Below are 26,276 nucleotides of genomic sequence, written 5' to 3'. Positions count from 1 at the left end.
TATTTCTGAAAACATTTCAAAGTAATCTCTCCCAAACATATTAAGAATTCATTAAATACCAAATAAACTTGTATCCTTGGCAGTTCAGCCAAGCAAACAAGCTGATATGATGATCATTGACGTATGAATAATGAAGGTACCAAAGAAGAAGCAAATAGAGCAGCTGTTGAGGTGAGGTCTGAGGAACTAGTCTAGATTACTCTGGGCTGTGGGAGCGTCCCTCCAGGCTGTGGGATGCAGATGCACGTAGCACTCTCTTCCGCGCAGGCGCAGTCCAAGTCCATTGACAGCGCTGCAGGCTGAGAGCAGAGCAGCACAACATAGCAAGTCGAGTTGCAGTCACGTCCCTGTTTGAGACACCAAACAATATTTTTATTCATAAATAATGTTCCGGAGAAAACTCACTGCCCTGGATTATCACAACCCGGTTGGACTTGACTGTTCAGGTACGTTCTGAGGCTTTTCAACGAGGCAACAGCTAGCTAGCCTGCTAATGCTAACGAGGCTGTTCGGATCCATCCATAGATGTGTTCGATCTGTAGCCTAAGATTTAGACTCAGTCTTGTTAATGTATTTTATCGATTCTTACAGATTGAACATTTCAGAATCGATAAAATACATCTACGAGAGTCTAAATCTTAGGCTAGTTCCATCTGTAGATTCTGTACAGCCAGAGAGCATGACTTTATGCTTATGTATTGACATACATTGCAGATTGCACACTCAAACTCTAATTATAATAACATTCCTGTTGTGTTGTTTTAACAAACGTTTAATCAAATGAATGTTTGAAACCTGTGGAAGTTAGCTTTGGCTAAGAGTGAGCCTGTGACCTCTGTCACACTGACTCACACAGCTGTGTGTGTGTGTGTGTGTGTGTGTGTGTGTGTGTGTGTGTGTGTGTGTTAACATTTTACAATTCATTCTTAGGGTTTTATTTGACTGTCTTGTCTAAGTCTATCTAATGAATACGTTTGTTCTGATGTCCAGATGAGACAGAGTTTAGGAACTGCATTGTGTGGCTGGAAGACCAAAAGATTCGTCACTATAAGATCGAGGACAGGGGCAATCTCAGGAACATTCCCGGTTCAGAATGGCCTACTGCTTACCAGAAGGTAAGACCCATGCACGACCATGTTAGGAAGGAGCAGGTGTTTACAGCAAAACTGGATGCTATCTTGGACAAACACTCACTCACAACCCCTGCACATGGAGAATTATAGGAGTTGAGGCATTACATTTAGTTTGTCTCGGTTCCACAGATAAATATCCGATCTGCAAGCTACTTTCACAATGTTTGCCTCTTTCTTATATTATTTGACAATTTGCCCAATGTTTGGCCGGTCATTGACTTATTATAGTATAGTTTGTTGATTACTTATGATGCAGCAATGGTCTTTTTTTCTTTTAATTTCATTGATGTTTTAAGGCATTGGCAAGTCCTTAGATTGTTATGATCAGTACTTTATTTGGATTTTTTACAAATAAACAAACACAAGCAACACCAACAGAATACGTATGTATGGATATTATGTATGAACGTATGAACACAAAAACATAATAATAAAAAAAGGATAGACAAATAAATCAAATTAAAAGTTTCAATTAGTTTACACGACCAAACACGCAGCATCATCATATGTATACTAATATAAGACGGTAAACAATCAAAAGGGCATTGCCTGACTATGGATCACATCAAGGACCTGCAACATGACTGAGGAACACTCTCCACTTCGAATCATATTTATCTAACTGATTATTCATCTTAAAAGATAACTTCTCCAAAGCAGCCACAATACCAAGCTGAGTGAACCTAAAATACATGTGCTGGAGGCAAATCCTCAACAAGTCCTTACACTGTGAGTGACTTTGCTCTTTGTTGTCATATGGGGATTGGGGACCCCCCCCCCCCCCCCCCCCCCCCCATCCCATATGGGGATTGGGGACCCCCCCCCCCCCCATCCCATGCCCATAATAGGTGTGCTAGCAGGGTTCACGAGGTTAAAGTGGTGCTGAGTTAATTTGCAATTTTGCACCTAGCTGAGATGAAAGTGAAGTGAGTTGAATGATAGTTCCAGGACTAGTATTTGAATACCTTTTTTCCTGGCTCTTTAGTACCTGCAGGACCTGAACTGTCCATTCAGCGCTCAAGAGAGACAAGAGTCCATTGATTGGCTGCTGGGACTGGCTGTGCGCTATGAGTATGGAGACAATGGTAACTAAGAGCTGTTCTGTTGTCTGACTCGCTGTAATCATACATATGCTACCTGCTATTGATTACGACAGGTGATTGATTCTCAAACAAGGACCCCATAACTGAGGGTGTACAAATGGACCCATCTGAACACACTCAGAGTTGACAGACCTTTACAGGTGCACCTTGGATTCCACTTTTAGAACCACTGGATAAGGAATAAACTCTTCTCATATGTTGTTGTTTTTTTGTGGGAAATAGAATGGAAGTAACAGTGTGGACTCACTGGACTGTGGAGACACTACACATTTGTGTTGCATGTCTGTCTACTTGAATGATGCACTATTAAGGATGACCACTAGAGGTCACTATTATAAAACAAAGATATCACACTGCTGCCAGCTATTATCAGTCTCTCCATTCATCTTCAGGAAGACAATTTCCTTAGTACCATATCATTAAAAAAAACATCAACACTAGAATCTTATTACGTTTGGAGTGTGGCTATTCATAGTCCAGTTTTACGGTGAAGAGGTGACCACCAAAACAGATGTGTTGGGTGACCACTGCGGTGTGATGTCATGTTGTAGTTTTCGGTGGACACCTCTTCACCGAAAACTGGACTATGAATAGGCCTTTACTCATCATTACCTGTGTTTGTTGTTTATTTGTGTATGTCTGTGTTACGGTCTAGTGGAGAAGTACAAGAACTGTCAGCCGCTGTCCACCACCTCCGACAACGGTGATAAACCCGTCGATCCCCTCGTCAACCTGGACAGTAAGCTGCTGCATTGATCTTTTCACATGGCTGCCATTTTGCTCTTCAACTGTTCTTTGCCTGCTAACAAATCTAGACCAGAGGTCCACAAAGGCCCCTTTTCCACCTTTTCTTCCTTGTTCAGTGTTTCCACTGAAAATGAAAAAGTTGGTACAGGACCAAGGATTCCAACCAAGAATCTAGAACTCGACCAGTTCTAGAACCAAAGTATTTTGGTGGAAAATGGGCCAAAACAAGTGTGTTCCTTGAAGGGTTCCAGAGGGAAAGCAACATGAGGAACAGTTTAATAATAATAATAATAATAATAAAACTTTATTTGTATAGCACCTTTCATGACATGAAATGCAGCTCAAAGTGCTTTACAGAAAAATGGAGAATAAAAGAAAAGCAAGGCAACAAAATTAAAAAACAAGCAGTAATGCAATACAGTTGAATAACATGAATAACAAAAATAAAATATCAATTAAAAGCAATGTTGTAGAAGTGGGTCTTGAGCTGAGCTTAAGGCAGTTTAGCCCTATTTAATTTTTCGGCTATTCGAAAATAGCAGATTGGACAAGCTCACCAGGCTGATATTGACAATTTGACAGTGTTGACTATTCTTCTCTTATGTGGATCCCTGGCACACCGTATTTCCAATTGATGTTTTAAAAAGAATACAAATAGTATACTTGAATGACACAAATGTGGTAGTCCTTGACGATCATAAATGTTTGAGAACCACTGGTTTAGGCAGCATCCACAGTGTGTGTGTGTGTGTGTGTGTGTGTGTGTGTGTGCTTTCAGGTAATAATCCAGATTTCAAGGCTGGAGTGATGGCTCTGGCAAACATCCTGAAGATACAAAGACATGATGACTACCTGGTCATGCTCAAAGTCAGTGTTCGCTGTTTGTACTGAGTGAACATTTATTTAACGTAGATACTTTTGTATTAGTTTTATTATTATTTCGTGAGTGTCTAACAGAGCTGCTTTGATTCTATAAACTCCTTCTAAATCCTGACCTAAGTTTTCTGAAAAACTTCAAAGATTTATTCAAAAATTACAAAACATTTATATTGCTCTATACTATACATATATATATATATATATATATATATTATGTACACAAATGGGTTCACGTCTTGAAAGGTATAGTTACAAATAGGGGGTCCCTCCCCTATGGGTTGGCTTCCTCAGTTTTGTGGTTTGTGTCATGTTGTGATCCGTGTCTTACTCTTACAGGCCATCCGCATTCTGATCCATGACAGACTGAGTCCAGAGGCCATCTCCAAGGCCAGCCAGACTAAAGAGGTACAGAGCTGGACATGACCTTCTCATTTGTGATCTAATAGGGTGTCTGACTAATGGTGTGTCCGGCCCAAATCTCAAATTGTGCTTCTGTTACCTACTGTACTACAAATACTATTAACATTGAGTGACTGCAGTTTCTTCCAGCGGTGAAACGTCCCTTGGCTTTAAGTGTCTAATCTCTTGTCCTCTGCTTTCTCATCTCTCATTGTGTCTCCCTTCCTCTATTCCTCCCCTCATTCTCTCTGTCATCTCCTCTGCAGGGTCTTCCAGTTGCCTTGGACAAACACGTTTTGGGTTTTGACACTGGAGGTCAGTGCACATTTCATCGTGTGTGTGTGTGATTTTTAATTAATAAATGATTAATCGTTAACGTGAATCAGCTATCAATTAATTTATCATTTGCATCCCTAAACCCAGTACTTTAACTCAAAAACGAATTTGACTGTAGCAACTTTCACTTTTACTCTAATGTACTAATATATGACCAGGAATATTATTTTGAATCAGGTTCTCTGTCCACCACTGCAATTTCTGCAAATAAGTATTTCTGGTAACGCTATCCTTTCCCGCTCACCACACCCCTTCAGATGCCACGCTGAACGAGGCGGCTCAGATCCTGCGTCTGCTGCACATAGAGGAGTTGCGTGACCTTCAGACCAAGATCAACGAGGCCATAGTGGCCGTTCAGGCCATCATCGCAGACCCCAAGACAGACCACCGGCTGGGCAAGGTCGGCAGATGAGAGGAGGAGGAGGGGGATGAAGTTCAAAGAAGAAACATGTTTTGTTTTGATTTCAAGATAGTGATGGAAAAATGGCTCTCTTTTTTATTTCTTTTTTTGTTATGTTTCAAAGTACACAAGCTTGGGTGGAGTTTAAAATGGGAAATGGATGCTAAACTACAACTGACGCTTTCTGAGTCCCGGGACAAGCCGAGCTCTGTACATAAGAGGGGAGAGGGAAAGTGCTATATAGGACTTTAAAATAAACTAAAACAAGTTGCTATACTGTCAATTGTCAAATGTCTGACGCAACAAAATGTCTTAGTAAAGTAAAGTCACAGCTCTTATTTTTTTCTACATCAAACTGAAAAATGTACTTTCCTGTAAATATTTCTTCAAAATCTAGAGCCAAGGGTCAGACCTTGATTTGGCTTTGATTTGGAAAATTAGATATGATCCTCATATTTTCTCTAACATCTAACAACAATATGGAGATGCACATCTTCATTCAATAAGAGATTTATAGATCAACAGTGACTCACATTAATATCTCAATACATCATGTGTTAGAAGCTTTTATTAAATAGATTTTTTAAGGGAGGCATTTTCAGAACTGAAGTTTAATTTTAACGTAAAGGTGTTTTCTTTTGTTCTGAATTGAGTTGGTGACAGTGGTCATGGAATGTATGTTGAAATATACATCAATCATCAAACACTACCCGTCTGCGTCTTTTTATGTGGTGTGCCTTTTATGTTACTTAACAAAGAAATAATATCCATTTAATTCCAGTAACGCCACACCATGAGGAAATATGACTTTGTTCCCTATAGGCAAGTGAGGTAAATTGGACATTATTGACATTATTTGTTCATTAGCATTTTGTTTTGGTCCTATTATGAGATGAAATCCACAATGCCAATAATTGTTTTCTCTGAAAATCCTGTGATTGTGTGTCTTTAAAATAATACTTGTTGCTCGGCTGAGGTTGGCTTTGGCTGTGTGAAATGTCTCTTCTGTATTTATTTATTGTTAAAAGTGGGAAATTTGGTAGTTTTTTATATTGGCTTAGAATATTGTCTATATACATTACATACGTTTCGTGAATCCACCTGCTGACCAGGTGTCAGTATTAAATTATTTTACAGAGGGTTATATGTGAACCTACCATTAATGGCCTATAGGCTAAGTCAAAATTTTCACAATTTCATTATGCTTTTAGTAACGTCAACACTGGCTTTAACACTAAACTTAAGGTGTTTAAAGAAAAGTCTGTTTCCACCTATTCATGTCCACTAGCTGTCATTTTGTTTCTTGTCTTGTAAAAAATCAAGTCAGTTTGACAATTCTTTCTGTATTTAAAGGCCATTTATTTTTAATTCAATTTCCCAGGCCATCATTTTGTACCTGCAGTTGAACTGCATTAGTGTTTTTCTTTACTTTCGGACAAAACAAAACCTGTTTCCGCCCGGTCTCGAACCGGGGACCTTTCGCGTGTTAGGCGAACGTGATAACCACTACACTACGGAAACTTAAGTCTTCCCTGTTTAATTTTTATAAAATAAAAAAATATATAGTCTCTGGGTTTTTAGACATGTTACAACACCATCTATTTACTGGTGATGTGGGTCAGAATAATAATTGCGGGACTTTTGAAGTCCATGGGATATAACTAGCCTTAGATTTGCATATTTTTGCATAACATTTCTTAACAAATCAATGATATTTCATCAACTGGTCATCAAAACCATATACATAGATCCCTATGGAACATCCCAGAAAGATGTTTAGTCACGTTTTATTTTCTTTCTTTTTTAATGTTTAATCGTGTTTACTTTAGTACTAGTGCATAGTTTTAGTGTCTATCACATCTTCCTGTTACACAAAAGCCACGTGCTCCAACCGGCCAATCAGATGGTCGTTTGTTTTTTTACTTGATTTAAGCTCCAATCACACGCAAGCAAGGAGGCGGATACATCTTCCACAGCTGACATCATCGCTGACCAATCGGGTCAGTTGATCTGTGGGGGCTGGGCGCGGCGATGGCCAATGGGCTGTCGTATCGGTTACGTGGGTGTGGTTACGACGCTCGCTTTGGAGATTCCCCAAGATTCCCTCGGAAACTGGCCTGGATGACGTCACGTGGCTCCACAATGGAGCAGTAGGTACCATATAATATACTCTAAGACCAGTACTCAGAAGTAGCATTGCATTACCAAAATGTTAAAAAAGAAGGCGCGTATTAAACATTTTACTTTAGTGAATATATATAGATGAATATATATACCGGTAGAATGAATATAGTGATTGATTGATTGATTGATTGATTGAATATGGTACTGTTTGCAGGGGGGGAAAGCACAAAACACCATGATAAAGCATTACACTTGTTTACAACAGGGTCCACAATTTGTAACTAAAGTCTTCAAATAACTGTAAAAACGAGTAAAAATTACAACATTGGAAATTCTCATGTAAATTAGTCCAAAAATGTAGTTCCTTTAGGCCAAGATGGCGGCTCACTGACAGCCAGTTTCCGTATTAGTGGAGAGAATGAGGGGGTGTGTCCAAACTGCATCACAGCTGATCTGCTGCCTTTTTTTTACCCAAGTTGTTTTTTTGCAGAGAGAGAGCAGCTTTGCAGAGATTCTTGTCAGAGGGGTATATCTCTCTTTCTGTAAGACCGTTTCTCGTCAGAATGTTTTTATTATGCCAGCGTTTTAAACTCCAATTCCTTCCTTCAGACATACACCGGGATTTTAAACACCAGAGCGTGGCTTTTCAACAACAATGCCTCTCCTTTTTGGAATGAACTGCTTTTTTATTGTTGCGGGTTTTTTGCACGGGACTATAGGTTGTTTACCATCGCCTTTTCCGTCCTAATGCACGCACGAGTGAAGAAAACAAAAAAAACAATTAAGTTTGGGTCTAATAATAAATGTAATAATTCCAGTGGATTGGTGCACGCGCACACTAACCCCTCCGAGTGCCAGCCGTCGCTTTTTTGTTGTTGATCACCCAGATCTCGAGATGTTTTCGTACCAAAATGAGGTCAACCCCAGCAGCAGCAATGTGGTGTTTACCTCCTCGACAACAATAAGGGAGCCCGGGCTGCGTGCAGACGCCACCGGCGGCGGGGGGACTGCTGCTGCAAACGCACCGCTCATCATCTCCCCTAGCCTAGAGCTGAGCATCACCATCATTTACACCGTCCTGTACTCCTGTCTCTTCGTCTTCGTCTACCTGCAGCTGTGGCTCATCCTGCACTACGGACACAAGCGATTCAGCTACCAGAGCGTGTTCCTGTTCCTGTGCCTGCTGTGGGCAGCTCTCAGGACCACCCTGTTCTCCTTCTACTTCAAGAACAGTACTGTGGCGCAAGCCAGCCGGCTGCAGCCCCTCGTCTACTGGCTGCTCTACTGTCTGCCCGTCTGCCTGCAGTTCTTCACCCTGTGCCTGCTCAACCTGTACTTCGCACAGGTAAATGTTAAATGTATGCAGTCAGTCAGTGTGCGCCAGACTGTGTCTGCTGAGCTGTGTTTGTTTTCCTGAGATTTTATTGCACAGCTTGTGTTCTGTATTCTATGCGTTTCACAGTGTTTGTTACTAGGAATGATTCATGCTGTGTTTTTATTCATATAAAAGCACTTTGTCTTTGTGAGTCCTTTCTGCGAGAAGTGCTACTGCTATATAAATAAAATTGATTTACTTACTTATAAATTAATACTTACAGCCAGGTAAATTGACCCCAACCACCCCCCCCCCCGTGTGTGTGTGTGTGTGTGTGTGTGTGTGTGTGTGTGTGTGTGTGTGTGTGTGTGTGTGTGCCACGCACACCTTGCATATTGTGTGACCTGATTTCATTAAAACGGCTGACATTGCAATATTTGCCCCCATTGTTTCATATTCCATGATGTTAATATACAGCAATCACAGCCCAACTGTTTAATCTTTATCGATACACATTACACAATGCCCTGTTCTTCAATAACATCTACTCTAAAGAGCAGAGGGCTCCAGTTGAGCCGCTCCACACAGTCTATTCTAGTCTAGTAAGCATTTGGCCTGGGTCGTATAGACACAGATGGGTAGAGATTTTGAAGCCGCGCTCCATAATGGAAGCAGCTGGGTAAGGTGGCTCGCTGCCTTAATGGAGATGATAATCTGATCCTTATAGTCTGTGCTGTGGTTTATCCCATAACCCATATGCATGTACTGCCTGTGTGCCATACATGTAGATTATCAAAAAAATATCGATAATCCATAATTTAATAAAATAATCGATACATCATTATTACATTACCTTATGGGGATCCATCCATCATCATGCCACAAAATATTTTCGATACAGGGGTCCGGGGCCAAATACATATCAACCTGGTGTCTACTGACATGAAAAAGTGATATGAATGAATGGCGTGGTGCTGTTATTGTGTATGAGTCAGTGCTTTGAGAGAAAGAAGCTCCTACAACTTCATGCATGGTTAATTTTAAACTGGAAACAGAGTGGAAAGAGATGGTCACAGTCGAGCATTTTCATATATCTTCTATTAGGTTGTCTGTTTATCTATAATAGGCCAGCCAGATTGTGAGAGGCCACACGTCTCATTATAGCATCATCCAGTAATATAATGGTGTGTTTATCCTAATGTTCTATTATGCCAGTAGCCGCTCCTGGCATAATGGAATATTAAGATAAACAAAATCATAATCTTTCTCTCTCACATAGCTACACAAACAAACTGTAATGGTGTTCCCTGCTGCAGCTATTGTATAACCATGCACTTCTGGTTTATCACCGCTGCTTCCCATCCAGGTGATGGGAATTAAGCAACCCATATAATATTGCATTTGACTTTCGGTGGATCAGTATTGGCAATTATGCAGCCGATGTCATGTGTCATTTTTTACATTTTGGGCATGTCAAGCTCACAACACGTTGCAAATTTGTGAGCTTGTAGATCGGCTGTTCATGAATTGTCTATTTGTTTTGTTTTTAAAATGGATTAGAACTTCTTGTACTTACTCTCCTAAATGGGGATCAGCATCGAACCCAAACATCTGGCTCTTCTAGTCGGAACATTGCTTTGGTGCCCCATAGGACAGTGGCGCATAATAGAGACCCATTTGAAAGGTTGTCAAGGTCGGGGTCCTTCAAAGATGTCATGGGTTATATACAGTATGTTTTATAGCCCAATAAATATTGTGGTTCCAGACAGTGTGATATCGTTCGCGATCGGATGAAAACCTCGTAGTTTTCATCAGGAAATGAAACACCTGTGTTCCAAATGGATCCACATCGTTGGTTATTATAAATGTCGTTATTATTTAGTCACAACCTCATGTTGATGCTTTTCTTTGGTTCAGTGTTCATGAAAACCCACAGAGCAGTGAGCACACAGACAACCATTTTCATTTTAAACTGAAAATTGTCACAATAGATCGGCAGATTTTTGTGTGACACTATTGTCCGCCAGAGTAGGGCATACATCTTTGGAAATCATTAAAAGTAGAGAGATGTGGAGATATGAGATTTCTGCCCGACAGCAACAATATGTAATATCCAGAGTATCACGCAGCTCCCCTCCCCTGTGGATGTCTGTGTGTGTGTGTCATACTATAGACTGGTTGGCTTGATTAACTACGGCTCGGGATGTAAAATGGGCCACAACTGCATTTCTTGTGTGGTGTGCAAGTAAAGATCTATGCATGCTCAGACTTACCTGGCTGGGCTTAAGCCCAATTAGGACAGTAGGCCATTGTAGAAAGGGAAAATATAGTTATTTTGTATAGAGTCTTCCCAGTCACCCCACCCCAATCATCAACACGTTGTGTCCAGGCCTGTCAGCTGTCACAATCAGAATCGTTTCCATTCGTGTGTATAAATTCATCTGTTGGAAAAATGTCATACATTTTCTACAAGCTGGGTCATTGTCAGTCATTTATGTCCCCTAACCCTAACCGGGTTTCTGAATGGCGGTGTTTCTGAATGGGGTTCTGTTACCAAATTGTTGATAGCAATTATTTGTAATTAATTGTCAAGTACAATTTCATGATCGTGACAGCCCTGTGACCCGCTCTCAGAGTTAAAAAAAAACATTTTGCAGTGTAGTCTCAAAGATAAAAGAAAATGTAATATAAATCTTATAAAACTATGGGCCCTTGAAATGAATTTTTTTGAGTATCACTGGTCTAGCAGACCCTGGGTTGTATCCAAAGCTTTACCTTTGCTGACCTCCCATTCAAAGATGGCATGCTGTGAATGCATGTTGTTTTTGTGAACGGTGGGATAACTGCTCTAGAATGAGCACTGTGGTACTGTCCATTGTGTTGATGGTCAAGTTGAATCGATCTTAGAGAACTGCATCAGTTGTACCTAGGTTGAACGCATGAAGAAAGATCAGTGTGACAAAATAAAGGGACACTTAAATCCCTGTAATCCAAAATGCACTACCAGTACAGTATGTCCTAGAGTCTTCTTCATATAACAAAAGCTGCAGTGTATATTTAGATGTCTTCCCTGCATCCCAGCAAAGGACAAACGCACAGTAAGTAGTTTGTATGCTGATCACAGATGGCTGATTTTGTAAAAGTCATAGTGCAAGTGTTTGTGTAGACCAGTGGTTTTCAACTTTTCACAATAATGTGCAAGTCAAAATCTCAAGCACCTTATGTCTATTGATTTTCATTATGGAGTATGGGCTCAAATTAACTTCAATTTCTTTCATATCATTATTACAAAATTAATAAAATTTCCCCCTAAAAACACGGTTCTCGGTTATTCGGTCAACCGAATAAGTACTCGACAGAATAATCGCAACGGCGATGATCATTAGTTGCAGCCGTATTGGTGATTGGTGATGCTCAGGCGTGTTGTGAAGTTGAACGTACGATCTATCCGACTGCATCATTTCTGTCACATGAGGAAAGGCGACCGCAGTCATGAACATTCACATAATGTGAACAGATGTCTCGCAATGTTTAGGTGTTTTAATTGCCCATGGTGAGAATGGGTGAAAGAAAGATTTCCTTCCCTTTGTCTAACGCATTATTTCTGTTGCAAAATAATATGTTTCCTTCAGACGGGACTCCGGAAGACTCTCTCTGGGTCCCATACTGTCAAATCTTTTGACCTGGACAGTGCCCTGTTAACACACAGTACTGAATACATGTGAACAGTGTTCTATTCAGCTGGAAAAGACTGCCTGCCAAGTGTGTGTGTGTGTGTGTGTGTGTGTGTGTGTGTGTGTGTGTGTGTGTGTGTGTGTGTGTGCATGGACACACACACACACACGCCAGCGTGTGCAAGAGAGTGAATGGGGTAGAGTAGACAGTCGGTTACTCACAGTTGTTGTGTAACAGCTGCCCTCTCCAAATATCAAAGACTGTTTTGCAACACACACACACACACACACACACACACACACACACACACGTTTCAGTGACCAGTCAGTAACTCACTGGCCTTTGGAGCTTTAGATGTAGGTGGTGAATTTTACATGAGGTTATGGTTTGTGTTGGAGAATCGTATAGATACAGTCAGCTACCTATAAACATAATCGTCGTATGGTAATGGTTCTCAAACCTTTTCATGTCACGGACTCCCAAATTAGTACGGGGTATACATTTATCCATGGACTCCCATCTGAAAATAGTTGGTGGCAGCCAGGGACCCCCTTACAAGATTTGCTTTGTTAAAATGTATAAAAAACAAACAAACAAAACACTTAAAAAAAACCAAATTGAAATGCTTGTAGATCGGCTATTTTCAAATGGCTGATGTACAGTATGTAGGGGTTAGGACGGTTAAAGTGGTTGAACTGATGCTATATTAACTAATTTAACTAAATTAACTGGGGACCCCCTTCTGACCCAATTTTGAGAACCACTGTGTCCTAATGGAACCCATACAACTGCTGTCTGGAAAGACACAAACGCATTCAGACATCCTGAATGGATGGATGTGGAGGATAATATTAGATTGCAACACTGTCCTCCATGTCGTTGATCAACTTAGCTGATTTGGGGTTGGGTAATGAGGCTGTTGGAGTCTTGTGATTGGTGAACCAACGTCCTGAGTCAGCTGACCTGTCCTCAGTCTCAAGGAGGAACTTCAGTCTTCGCATGTGAAGAGTTTGACCTAGGGCTCATTCAGAAGCACTGTTAACAACTTAGCAATTTTCTTAATAGATTTAGCAACTCTTAACGTTCGTTCTTTTCCTTTTTTTTCTACAAATGGCACAGAGTGACACATTTAGCTGCTTTTTAAACTTAATTTGGCAATTTTAGCAACTTCTGAAGTGTCTTTGTTCATTGTGCATTTGAGGTCAGCAGTAGTGAGTTTTAGTATATTAAAAAAAAATTAACACGCAAGTCTGGAACGATGTAATTTGGGAATACAATGTGTAGACAATGTGTACATGTTACCTGACATGTTCATATGTCAGGCTTATCTCACATTTTCTGATATGTACAGTAATATTGTGAAGCGGTACAAACGTGAAGCAAAGCTCAGCCAATCAGTGAGGCCGACTGGTCGAGTTAGCCAATCGGTGTCACGTTGTGAGCTTGTAGATGACATTAGTTTTACCTATAATGACACCCTGCATAATTGCTGTTACCAATGTCGTCGCAAAAGTCTAATGGTGCGTTCACTCGGGCAGACGCAAAGACAAATGGGAGTGTCATTGACTCATTTGGAGCATCATTACGTCTTTGCATCGTCATGCCGTTGGCTTCCATTGACACTGAATGGTAGACTGCGTCTTTGCGTCTGCCCGTGCATGTGAACGCAACATAATAATGGCCGACATGTCAGCCAAACCAATATCGTCTACTCCGGACCTCTGTTATTTGACTTTCTTGGTCACATAATGTTGGTAAGCAAAGGGCTAGCCGCTAGGGTGATTTCAGCCAGGCCAAGTGCAAATTGTCAGCACTACCCAGGGCCAGGCTATTAATCTCAAAGAAAACCATTGATATACTGTAATCGTGCATTTTGTAATTCTTTTTTTTCTAATATATTTTTTTATCCCACGATTTTGTAACCCATTTTTCACCCCTGTGTCAATCATCTACTGTGATCCTGGGCTCTACACACCCTCCGCCAACCTGGGGAGAGCAACGGACTTAACTCATGCTTCCTTCATGCTTGAGTGTCCAAGTTGCTCCTTTACACCTGACAGGGGGGAGTTTTCCTGGTTGGACGTAGCGCGTGAAAGGAACACGTTATTCCAACCAGTTCCTTTCCCCTCCATCAGGCGCCCCGGCTGGCCAGGGGGAGGCAGTTTAGAGACCAGGATTACTGCATGTTTTTGTGAGGGTACCTACCCTAGGGGACACGGGGAGAACATGCAAACTCTCTCTCATCAGATAGTTGAGTGTAGCTGACAGATTCCTAACAAAGTGTTCTGGTACAAAATCTCTGACATTCAGCTGAACAAACCTCAGGCATTAGCAGCCCCGTTAAAAGCTAGAGGTAGACAGTGGTCTAGTACTGTGGTTCTCAAAGTGGGATCCAGGGACTCTCAGGGTCCCGGTAGGGCAGTGGTTCTCAACCAGTGTTCCTTGAGGGGGTTCCAGGTGGTCCCCAGCTAAATGTTGGAGAGTTGGTAACCAAATGGACCCTTATAGATATTCTTATGGGTCAACTTGGTTTCATTTTGCGTTCTCGAGTTAAGGGAAAGAGAACATTATTGTTAAAACACCTATTACTTAATTTACAAGAAGTCTACACATAATTCGAGAATGTAGACGAATTGTAAACGGTTGCCTCCTATGGTACCAACATCAATAAAGCATGGAAATGGGGACAGAATCTTATCCAACAACGAAACATTCTTTAGTTTTGTCTCTGCGAGGCCAAATCTCAAATGGTGGTCTGTGGCTTAAATACTGAATAACTAATTTGATATGAAAAAGGTTGAAAACCACTGTGTTAGGGGGTTCTAAATTGACCTGTACAGTCTGTAACTCTGACGGTATACAAATGGAACCAAATGAACCCGAACGGGTCCATTTGGTTCCATTTGTATACTGTACTGACATTCAGTCCTTGAATTTTAAAGGTTTGAGAACCACTGGTCTAGTACTGTCTAAAATCAAGATTGCCTTTGGATCTAAAAATGTTGCATCACTCGGTCTCTAATCCACTGACTCCAGTCCACCGCCTGACAACCATCCACTTCAGTCGGCATTGTGGACGGAGCAGTGAATTGACAACGAGGGGCCACTCCATACAATATGAACCGCAATACATACAGTATGTGTGGCTCCAAACCATAGGTAGGATGGATGCAAAGAGATCACATTTCAAGGACAGCTGTGCCTAATGGGGTGAATGAGAGGCTTAAATTGCCTAAATTCCACTGGGCAAGGTGCCGTGGTGTCAGGGATCTCTTATAGCTCGGGACCCTGATACCAAATCACTGAATAGCAGGTCTGTTGTAGAGAAAGTCGGTCACACACAGCCTATAAACCGAGTCTGAATGAGATGTATTTCTGTTGAGTTTAACTCTTGTTACTTTTCCCTTCTCCTGGGGCTGTTGAATGGGTTCCATTCCATAACCAACCATTGTTATGTTTGCTAAGAGGTCGTTTTGCGTGCTCACACAGATACTCATCATATGGTGGCCCAAAGTCTCTGCAGTCATTGCAGTGGCACTGAACTTACATGGTAACATTGTTATTGTTGGTACTGCAGCTTGCCCGCTGATAAAACAGGCTGTTATGACATGCTGTACCGTCAGACACACGGGTTGTGGAAATCATTCGTATGTTTGCTTTTTTCATGAGTCAGATACAAATTGTGTCATGTGATTTAGTTCCCCCTAAGATTTCTCTCTCTGTCTGTCTCTCTCTCTGCCACCACCATTTATAAAGAATATTTTCATTTGTAATAAAACAAAAGCCACATTCCACCCCACAATCCAAAAGATATTCCGAGTATCATCTTTAAAGTTTTGTCACCCATGTGCGTTACTAAATAAGGTTTCCATCCACTAATCCTGACCCTATACCAATTTAATTTTGACAACCTTCCCACTGTTGGCATGTTAATAATGTTATATCAGGCTGCTTTCTCCTTTGTGTTACCTCTGCTCAGTAAGGCACAAAGACAGTATTTCTAAATGTGTGTGTGTTGTGTTTGCTTGAGCACGCACACACACACACACACACACACACACACGCGCTTCTATTACTATACCTTACCCCAACACATGACATGTGGCGTGGTGTTGACTGATGGCTTCATATCTAGGTTTCTAGTCAGTCAATAATATTTGCACTAGACGGATCGTGTGTGTTTAAGTTGAATATTTACAGTGATTTACTCTCATAATGAGCCGATTCATCATTACCCTATATAATTAATTAATTAAGGGAGGCTAAACCCTTTCATCTATGACGGCATTGACATGTCCTTTCTGTCCGTCTGTTTAGCCTAATGTCAGTTGAATTGAGTGCGTTTTGGGGTAGTTCCACCACCCTCTGTGTCTATAGATTCGTCACCAAAACTTGTGGTGGTGTGAACACCATGGACTCTGACAACTGTTCATGTTCTCCACACATTCCATATTATGTGTCATTGTCGACACAATGGTGTGTAGATGGATGCAACACACATGACATGGTACAGTTTCAACACACGTGTGTGTGTGTGTGTGTGTGTGTGGGGGGGGGGGTTTGGGGGGGGCGCTGGCACGCTATCAACTTCTTAGGCATTGGTTTGATTTAGTCCTCACACACAGACAACACATACGCTGGGTCGCATGCGCACGCACACACACAAAACAACAGTGAAAAACAAGTCATAAGATTCTGTCAACGTGTGTGTGTGTGTGTTTGTCTTTTACTTTGTTACAAATCGAGCACTGTGTGTCTGTCTCTCTCTCTCTCTCTCTTTTGACTGTCTGTGATTTGAATGTATACACTGGAATTTGTCACAGGCTCTGTTAAGTTCACACTCTCCTCCCAAGTGGAAGCAATGAATAAGTGTTTATTTTCCTTGCCGGCAGCATTTGCTGAAAGAAGCCCCTCGGTTAGATTGCAACCAGCTCAAAGACCAAGAGTTCACCAAATACATACTTTATATTTCCTGTTTTCTTTCTGAACTTAGGAAATTATTATTATACATTATTGTTCTAAATGTGATTTAATTGCTTCTGTCTCACTGTCTTTCTCTGCCTCTGTCTGTCTGTCCGTCCAGGTAATGTTTAAGGCCAAAGCAAAGTACTCTCCAGAACTCACCAAGTACAAGTAAGTCTGTGTTTTTGGTTTGGTGCTAATCTGTGTTTTTTGCAGTTTTTCACCAAATAAATGGAAGATGACTTCCATGACAAACCGTGTCATCTAATATTTATGACGTTATTTTGCCAAATAGTTTCTATTCATCTACTCCTATCATAAAAATTGGTTTTATTATTTTTTATAATAATAACAATAATGCCTTATAACATTATTATAATGCAGTATAAAGTGATGCATTACATCACAATGACATAAAAATGTGCTTCTGACATCTGCATAAACTCCATATTTGGGCATGCCTGAAAAGAACAGCTAATGGGCATGAAAGGGACATAATAACTTGGGGCATGCATTTCCAACTTGCATCGTTCCAAGAACTTGGCCAGTGCCCAACAGGCATCGCTCTAGTAATGTCAATGCATTATTATGTGTGCTTTCATAATTTGTTGCGATAATTCTCATATGTTTACTGCTATTCCACGGTGCTATAAACAGAATTCCCAAACCTTTTCTCTCTCTCTCTCTCTCTCTCTCTCTCTCTCTCTCTCTCCTATATCAGGATCCCCCTGCGTTTGGCCTTTCTGTGTCTCAGTATATTTTTCCTGGTGGTAAATCTAACCTGTGCACTGCTGGTGCAAGGAGCCCTGGAGCGCTTTGAATCACCAAGGTAAAGGAGCCGCTCACATACAGCTTCCATTATTTACAGCAGTGCAGTGGTTCTCAAAATGGAGTCTCCCGACAAATAAGTTTATATAGCACCTATAGCATTTTTTTTTTTCAATGTATATATTCTTTTAAACATTTTAACCACCCAAATTTTGTATGGGAGTCCTTTGCACAAAACTATTTTCAGATGGTGGTCTGCGGCCGAATACATATTAATTTTGGGGTCCTTGACATGAAAAAGTTTGAGAACCACACATACTGATTGTTTTTTTTGTCTGTGAACCACTTTATACTTGGTGCCCCTATAGAGCGTCGCAGTCCCGCCCCCTTTCAGAACGACGAGTGGCCCAGGAAATGATTCTCCATTCATTTTATTCATAGGCTTTTCAAAAAGTATTTATATAAAGACAGTTATGCCGCGGACAAAGCCAACTCGAATCGTGACAAATCATGACAACAAACACAATATTTTGTGCCGATTAAATAATTTTAAATAAGAAAATAAAGGCAGGATTTGTTTTGTTTTTCTTCTTACTAATTATTTGATCGGCCCAAAACATTGTAATTATTGTCATGATTTGTCACGATCCGAGTTGGCTTTGTCCGCTGCGTAACCGTCTTACGAATCATTTCCTGGGCCACTCGTCGTTCTGAAAGGGGGCGGTGCGACGCTCTATATTGGGCAGGTTACTATAGACGAAAATGAAAACAATTAATTTTCATCATTTCAGAAGATTTTTCTAAATTAGGCCAAAAAGCCCCAAAGTCTCACAGCGACATGTGAGCTTGTTGATCTGCTGTTAAAAAAAGGTTCTGTGGCTAAGTGGATAATATTTACTTACCGGTATTTAAACGTCTTCTAAAATTCTCTCTCTCTCTCTCTCTCTCTCTCTCTGTAGTGATGCAGGTATAAGGCATGCAGTGTTGGCCAGGGTGCTGGTCAATGATAGTCTGTTTGTACTCTGTGCCATCTCTCTTGCCGTCTGCCTCTTTAAGATTGCCAAGATGTCCTCTGCCAATGTTTACCTCGAGTCCAAGGTAATAATAATAATTAACAATAACAATGATTTTATCATTTTTTTTATCCAATGTTAACAGTGCAACGACCTCTCTGCCCTACTGTGATATTTAACCACCTGAACCTTAGCATCCCTAATAGATTTGCTCTAGAGGGGAAAAGGGGTAACTACTACTAGTATGGCTTACCCCGGTCAACTAAGCATTATGTTAAGTTAAGCTTTAAGTTACAGTAGTAGTAAGTAACTATCACAGACATCTTTAATTTCTCCTTTGTGTAAATCGTGACTGTCGTTGAGAAGTGAGTGCAATTTGTTTTATAATTGTGATTTTGGTGTTTATAATCCCATAAGGGATGGCCCCTTGGGACAAGACGCAACAATAAGAATTGATTCATTCATTCAGGCTACTAGCTGGAGACTACGCCTTGGATAAAGGCGCTATATAAATCTTAATGCACTATTTTACTATGTTTCATTCGTTCGTTTGCTTTTTGAGTTGACAGCGCCATTTGTTTCTATGGTAAAGACGTGCTGGTGCTCTGTCGTGTGGAAACCTCATATGTCCAAAACTGTTACTTATAAGGATTAAAATTCAAGAACAGCAAAAGTAGCAGATCGACAAGCTCAAAACACGTCTCTTTGTGCCGCATTTTGAGCTTGAATACCTGCTACTTTTGAAGCTGTAGTGTGATCAAGTAGGTCAGTAATTTAATTTACGAAAAAACACAAAGTTAGAATACGGAGATAAGAGGTTTCTGCCTGACGGCATCGAAATGCCTTAGTTTTCTGAAAAACACATGTTGCGTTACGCTAGCATAGCATAGGCCCCGAGTAGTCTCGCGTGGCCTCTCGCAATTTTTAAATGCTTCCATCATAGTCTGGAGAATAGAAGCTCTCTCCATGGCTCTTTTTAAACTAGCTCCTCACCACTCGCCCTACACACTTCCACTCGGTTTGAGCATAGATATATAAATAAATAATAGAGACGGCACCGGAATTCCCCTCCCATCCAGTGCCGTCTATTATTTATATATCTATGCTCAAACCAAGTGGAAGTGTGTAGGGCGAGTGGCGAGGAGCTAGTTTCAAAAGGGGGGGACGAGTAAGCGAGAAAAGCGGATGTGACGAGTCAAAAACAAAGTCCTACTCGAAGTAAAACAGTGTGTCGATTGTTGAAGCTAAGATGGCTAGTTCGTTTTCAGCGTTATTTCTTCTTTCACTAGTTTTGTCGGTGTTAATTCTATGATACTTTTTTGCATTAAACTATCCGCGCACAAATAACATGAATCTCCTCTATGGTCCCGTCTCGGTTGTGTTTCCAACGTCACTACAGTTACGTGAGCACCGCGTTGTGATTGGTCGTGGCAGGTTACAACTAACCCGTGGCAGGTTAAAACTAACCTGTGGCTTCCCTGTGAGGTTGGGTATAAAGTTTGGGTTTTGGGCAGGGGGTCAGACTCATGTCCGTACGTCGGACCAAACGCATGCACCCGTGATTCTCAAATGTGTGTGTGTGTGTGTGTGTGTGTGTGTGTGTGTGTGTGTGTGCAGGGTACATCTGTATGTCAGGCCACTGCTATAGGAGCTCTGGTGGTGCTGTTGTACACGTCGAGAGCCTGTTATAACCTGGTGGTAGTGTCACTGTCGCCACAAGACCAGCCCAGTCTATTCAACTACGGCTGGTACAATGTCTCCGATCAGGTACGCCGGTCCCCTGTGTGGGGGTGCTGTAGTCATCTGTCTGTGTGTGTGTGAGAGAGTGGGTGCGGTACTGTGCCCTCGCTTCAATGCATGTGCATACAATCCATCTTAGGGGATTTGGGAAGGCAATGCTCAGTGGGGCAAAGGGCTTTGTTTGTCTATAAATAACTGTGTGTGTGTGGTGCGCGCATGTGCGTGCGTGTGTGTCCTACATCAGGGTTCAACCTTTGAGATAACCCAGTCAAAACGTGTGTGTGTAAATTACAGATTATAGATCTGTTGCAGCTTGCGTATCCAAACTGTGCCTCAGGCTGTGCTGTGTTAATTTAAGGATAGCACCACTGTGTTGTTCTTGCATATATGGAATGCTTTCTTGCATATATGGAATGCTTTTTTTTTTTTTACATTTCTCAATACAGTGCGGTTGTGCGTGTAATGTTTCACCGCAATCTGACGCTGCGTTCATGATTCAAGGCATATGTTGTTCAAAGCGGTCCACTCGTGCAAACCTTGGATGTCAATCTTAGCCAAATGGGATGGAAAATGAAACATCAAACGGATCCTTCTTGATTATGATTCTAGAGATCATGTGTGCCTATTTGTGTGAAATTTGTAATACAGTAATATCAAAGAATGTTTTACATAAATTGGGTTGCTGGTGGCGCTGTAACCGACAGGCTGCAAAACATAGTCTCTGCCATGCCTTCGGCCTGGCGTAGGCAATAAAGCTTGTATCAAATGGGGGTCAGATATGGCCTTAATACGTATCGAACTGGGCATTGAATTTGCATTGAAAACACAAAATGACTCGTCAGTACAAGTGACGGTGTTGAAATGTTTGAATAAGGTTCAATCTCCTTCGTCCGCAACGGTGTGTCCCATCAAAGTGTCATTCTAAAACGGTTAGTCCCAAGTACTAAATCTCACGATAATCAAATCCTCACGAAGCCTGACTGGACTGGCTGAGAAACCGAGGAAGTGTCTCTTCCTGGTGGCCGCAAAGTGTAACTACTTTCTCTAGTGAATTATAAGGAATAGTTTCATGATTTTCATGTTGCCATGTTTGTAACCGTTTTAGAAAAGCAATAAGCCACACGAGGTCCAAGGTTACCTTGTATTTTATAATGTCTGAGAGGGTTGGAGCCAGGCATTCGACTACTGTACGTGCCTTATTGAGCAAGGCAGTCGACCCCTGTCCTCTGCCTAAAATGTACATTCTAAATGACTGACCATCCGCTTCTTATCAGTAGCACGTGTTCTGGACTAGCCATGTACTAATGAGGTAAACTAAGGGTTTAGGAAATGAATACGAGTCAATTCAATGCTATGTCCTCACAGATGTGTGTGTGTGTGTGTGTGTGTGTGTGTGTGTGTGTGTGTGTGTGTGTGTGTGTGTGTGTGTGTGTGTGTGTGTTCCAGGCTGACGTGCGGGAAGTGAGTGGTGAAGCCTACATCGTGTTTGGAATCATCTTGTTCTTTTGGGAGCTTCTACCAACTAGTTTAGTGGTGATCTTCTTCAGAGTTCAGAAACCCAACCAAAACCTGGTAAATTCTATTCTATTCTATATTCCACCACTATCAGGGACACACGCATATAAAAGTATTGGAAATATGTTCCATTGTAAGTTGTAACTGATTGTTGTCCATCCTCTGAGTCATGAAATATTGTAAATCTCAGCTAGCGGACGTAGACAAAAGACTAGAACTAATTAATAAAAACTGAAATTGAAGTCAAAACCAATAAATCAATAGATGAATCAATAACCTAAATGTGATTTCATTGCTTCTATCTGTCTCACTGTCTTTCTCTGCCTTTGTCTGTCTGTCTGTCTCTGTCTGTCTTTGTGTGTGTCGGCTCATATGGCGTGTCCTTGTAGCCTTCGGGGGGAATGATCAACAGTCACAGTTTCAACTCCAGGGCTTATTTCTTTGACAACCCCCGACGTTACGACAGTGATGACGACTTAACCAGGAGTATCACCAGCAGAGCTGATAGAGCTAGGTGAGCATGCACACACGCACACGCACGCACTCGCAGACAGACAGACAGACAGAGTTACAGATTAGATTACACGCACACAGATCAATACATTACGCACACATACTCTCTCAGGAACACAAACATACAGTACAGTACATGCATACATCTCTGCATGTTTGCACGACAGGAAAGACATTGAACACGTGTTGCACTTCCTCTGCATGGAGGTGTTTGTACACACACACACACACACACACACACACACACACACTTATTGCCATTCTGTGTTTCTTTCAAATTGTATTTTTCTGGTAACCGCATCGACCCTGAAGCAGCTATTTTGGGCATGTCATGGGTGAATACTTGAAAATTCCCCGTGAATTCTTCAAAAATTGCTTGTAGATCAGCTATTTTTTAAAATAAACTTGCCCTTTTGAAAATGGGTCTTAAAATCACTTAAACCCAGTGGGTTTCAACCTTTTTCATATCAAGACCCATTATTTATTCAGAATTTGAGCCATGGAGGGACCACCATTTGATAACATTTAGACTCTCAGACCCAAAACTAAAGAATATTCTTTTATCGTTGGATAAGATTTTGTCCACAATTCCATGCTGTATTGATGTTTGTACCATTTAGGAGAGAACAAGCAAACGTTGATCAAAATAACAATTATTTTACATTCGCTAATTGTGTAGACTTCTTGTAAATTAGGTAATGCAGATGTTTAACCATAATGTAACTCAAGAGCGTAAAATGAAACCAAATGGAACCAGAAGTGTACATTTGGTTAAAGATCTAGAAGATCTAGAAGGGTCCATTTGGTTACCAACTTTTCATCCTTTGGCCGGTTGAAAACCACTGCAATAGACTAAGTAAACTGGACCTGAGTTGATTATACTTGGGCCTTTTTTTTTTTTTTTTTTTTTCAATCTATGCCAAATCGCTGTTTTGAGCTCATAGATCTGCTATTGTTGGCTGACGTTACCTGCAGAATATGGCTGCTGCATGGGGTTCAAGAGTATTTCACTGTACTTACCTCAGTCCAGCACCAGACAGGAACTGGATGTGCGATCCAAGCGATTAATGAGATTTAACCCATGGTCCTCCCCCTCTCATGGAAGTAATTGACAATATATCAAGTCACAACACCATCTTTGATGAGGCTGTATTGCTTTGTTTTAAAAAATATAAGGTTTTCTTTATTTCCTGATTTTTTTTTTTTCATTTTGTACATATGTTTTGCAGAACATTTGCAGAATACGGTCTCTCGTCTCAGACGGTAATGTCTTTAATTGATTTCCCCCACCCTCCCCCTACTGTGTACCTCTGTCCTTCCCTGCCCCCTCCTCAGCCTCCTCTCCTCTGCCCCCCAGCTGGCTCCGTCCAGCTGGTACGGCTCCATCCAGCGTGCCGGCAGCTTAACGGGGGCCATGGTTCCCCCCGCCTCCTCCTCTACGGCCCCCCTGCTCTTCGCCTACGGGAACATCCAGAACGGCGGCCACCAACACCACCACCACCACCACCACCACAACTACTATTCCACGCCGCAGGGCAACAACCTCCAGCATCAGCAGCACCAGACCAATTACTACTCCACGTCTCAGAATTACAATTGCGGCTCACAGAACTACCTCTGCACGCCGCAGAATTAAGAGGCCCAGGCGAGGGGGGGGGGGGGGTTGGGGTTCATTTCCAAGGCCGTGGCAGTCAGTCGAAGTCTGGCTCGGGGGGGTCCCACTGTCGAGGTCGCAACATGAGGGACCGTAACAGTTAACCATCGCAATCGCCGTCATCACCATCATTACCGCTTGACATTGTTTGCCGTCGTGGCTTTTAACAGCGGCATTGCCTCCAAACGTTGGGTGGCAGGGACTCCCAAATTGTTCTGGAGAAACGCGGGGACTTCATAAATGCTCCCTGGGGTTACATTATCGCGTCAAAAAGCCAGGACATTAAGTTCCTTTCCGTTGATTTGTGCCCAGTGCAGCCGAAACCAAATAGGCAGGGACATGCCCATGAGATAGAGGCTGAGACGTTGCATAACAGCCAAACATGATTCCCGTCTTTGCACACATTATCCCTATATACCATGTAAGTTCTTTATCAGCCCTCAAATGGAGACATCTGCTGGCCAGCTTTCCTCCTAAGCTCCTAACAGCTTTTTCCCCCCAAAGTACAGTATACAGACATCCAAGGGATAAATACGGATGCTGATGAATCTTACAATGGCTGAAATCTTTCTACGTGTGGCAATACCTGGTCTAGAGTGCGCCTCATTTGAGACTATTTACCCTCCCTGCCTGGCTGCTTCCCATCCCATTTTGAATTTGGGTTCAACCACATGGACAGCCCCTGCCTTCTGGATATGCACATAGTGGGACCATGGAGAAAGCACGGCTGCTCCGGTGGTCAAAACTGTCAATGCACAAGCTCTGTACGAGTCTAGACCAAAAGAGGAATGAACGACACACACACACACACACACACACACACACACACACACACACACACACACACACACACACACACGTGTTGAAACGGTGTGGTTGCCAAAAGTGAGACACAATTAAATGTTTTGTTGGAAAGGGCGAGGACACATTTAGAACTGAGGGACTTGGTGGGCGCTGGACTGATGAGACCGCTTGACTGCCGCTTATTGTCCAGTTCCATTAGCAACTGTCTGCTAACATTATTTTGGCTAATGAGGATCCTGGACCATAACTGGAACATTGTTGGCTGGAAAGTCACAAATGAACAATCGGTGTATGATGGTAAACATTACATTGATTTACACTTGTTGCACATTGTGTCGTTCACTAAATAATCTCTACAATCTCGCCATGCGACCTTCTAAGATTGCACATCAGATAGTTTCGCTGCACGACACCTGCTCTTATGCCACCATGTTGTCAATTGAGTGTTGGGTAGAATTATGTAGTGAATCATGAACATGATTTCCTGTGTTATCGTGCCAACTGTTGTTGGCTTCCCCGACAGAAATTACACCCCCAGATATTCAATTCATCAATATTTAGAAGTCCATTGGTACCACTGTCCCACTTTCTACACAATCACCATGTGCCAAGCATATCCAGGTAAGACGTAACGGGCCCGTGTTTGTAGTAAGAAAACACATATGACGAGACATTAATTATAATTATTATTACTTTTAATTTAATTTAATACCTATATAGATTCTCAAAGAGCTCGACTATCAAATGAGGGTGGGGGGTTGCATTTGAAAGTAAGAAGGTTTTTATGTGACTTCAACAATGTTACTTTTAATCACCAATATGTTTTGTTTGATTGCACACTATCATGTATCATGATGGATGAATGGCTACAACTTTTTCCTGTACATGGAGTAAAGTGTTCCCTGAGAAATGGTACTTGGCCAGGAGATGGCGCTAAAACACATTTGGACCACGTAACCAGCATCGTTCAACACTGAAAATATATATTGAGATCAATAGCTAATCCTCTCTGAATGGGAGGCCATATTTTGCACTTAAAGAACCTTTAAGCTTCACCTTCTGAAACGGCTCCCGGGCTTGAATGTAGAACTTAGTCTAACTATGTGGTACGTGTGCATCCGCTGTAATTGTCGGTATTCCATAGATGTATATACAATACTGTATACAATCTACCATCATATCACTTCATATTTGCT

At 41.6% G+C, this 26,276-nt stretch overlaps 2 protein-coding genes across 2 annotated transcripts; both read left to right on the top strand.

Annotated features, from left to right (window-relative positions):
* The first annotated feature begins 281 nt into the window (after positions 1–281).
* Positions 282–5,706, top strand: rtraf (RNA transcription, translation and transport factor). Its single transcript, XM_080758421.1, has 8 exons — positions 282–446; positions 991–1,115; positions 2,119–2,218; positions 2,892–2,975; positions 3,762–3,850; positions 4,199–4,267; positions 4,528–4,576; positions 4,855–5,706. The coding sequence occupies exons 1-8, from the start codon at positions 386–388 to the stop codon at positions 5,007–5,009; spliced, it is 732 nt and encodes a 243-aa protein (XP_080614547.1). The 5' UTR covers positions 282–385; the 3' UTR covers positions 5,010–5,706.
* A 1,840-nt stretch (positions 5,707–7,546) lies between these two features.
* Positions 7,547–24,262, top strand: gpr137c (G protein-coupled receptor 137c). Its single transcript, XM_080758415.1, has 8 exons — positions 7,547–8,466; positions 17,195–17,244; positions 17,795–17,902; positions 18,801–18,939; positions 20,472–20,621; positions 22,041–22,166; positions 22,499–22,623; positions 23,958–24,262. Exons 1-8 carry the CDS (start codon positions 8,017–8,019, stop codon positions 24,256–24,258), a joined length of 1,449 nt encoding a protein of 482 aa, XP_080614541.1. The 5' UTR covers positions 7,547–8,016; the 3' UTR covers positions 24,259–24,262.
* The last annotated feature ends 2,014 nt before the right edge of the window (positions 24,263–26,276 follow it).

The sequence above is a fragment of the Protomyctophum bolini genome (assembly GCF_963924005.1).
Source record: "Protomyctophum bolini genome assembly, chromosome: 24".
In the NCBI taxonomy this organism is placed as follows: Eukaryota; Metazoa; Chordata; class Actinopteri; order Myctophiformes; family Myctophidae; genus Protomyctophum; species Protomyctophum bolini.
Note: the sequence above shows the minus strand (reverse complement) of the source record. Positions and strands in the feature narration are given on the sequence as shown.

What these genes read in the sequence shown, in the direction of transcription:
- rtraf (XM_080758421.1), top strand. Translation starts at nt 386, where the DNA reads ATGTTCCGGAGAAAACTCACTGCCCTGGATTATCACAACCCGGTTGGA. An exon ending in ACTACCTGGTCATGCTCAAA is followed by an intron (nt 3,851 to 4,198) that starts GTCAGTGTTCGC and finishes TTACTCTTACAG; the next exon opens with GCCATCCGCATTCTGATCCA. An exon ending in AGGCCAGCCAGACTAAAGAG is followed by an intron (nt 4,268 to 4,527) that starts GTACAGAGCTGG and finishes TCTCCTCTGCAG; the next exon opens with GGTCTTCCAGTTGCCTTGGA.
- gpr137c (XM_080758415.1), top strand. Translation starts at nt 8,017, where the DNA reads ATGTTTTCGTACCAAAATGAGGTCAACCCCAGCAGCAGCAATGTGGTG. An exon ending in ATGTTTACCTCGAGTCCAAG is followed by an intron (nt 18,940 to 20,471) that starts GTAATAATAATA and finishes GTGTGTGTGCAG; the next exon opens with GGTACATCTGTATGTCAGGC. An exon ending in AGAAACCCAACCAAAACCTG is followed by an intron (nt 22,167 to 22,498) that starts GTAAATTCTATT and finishes GTGTCCTTGTAG; the next exon opens with CCTTCGGGGGGAATGATCAA.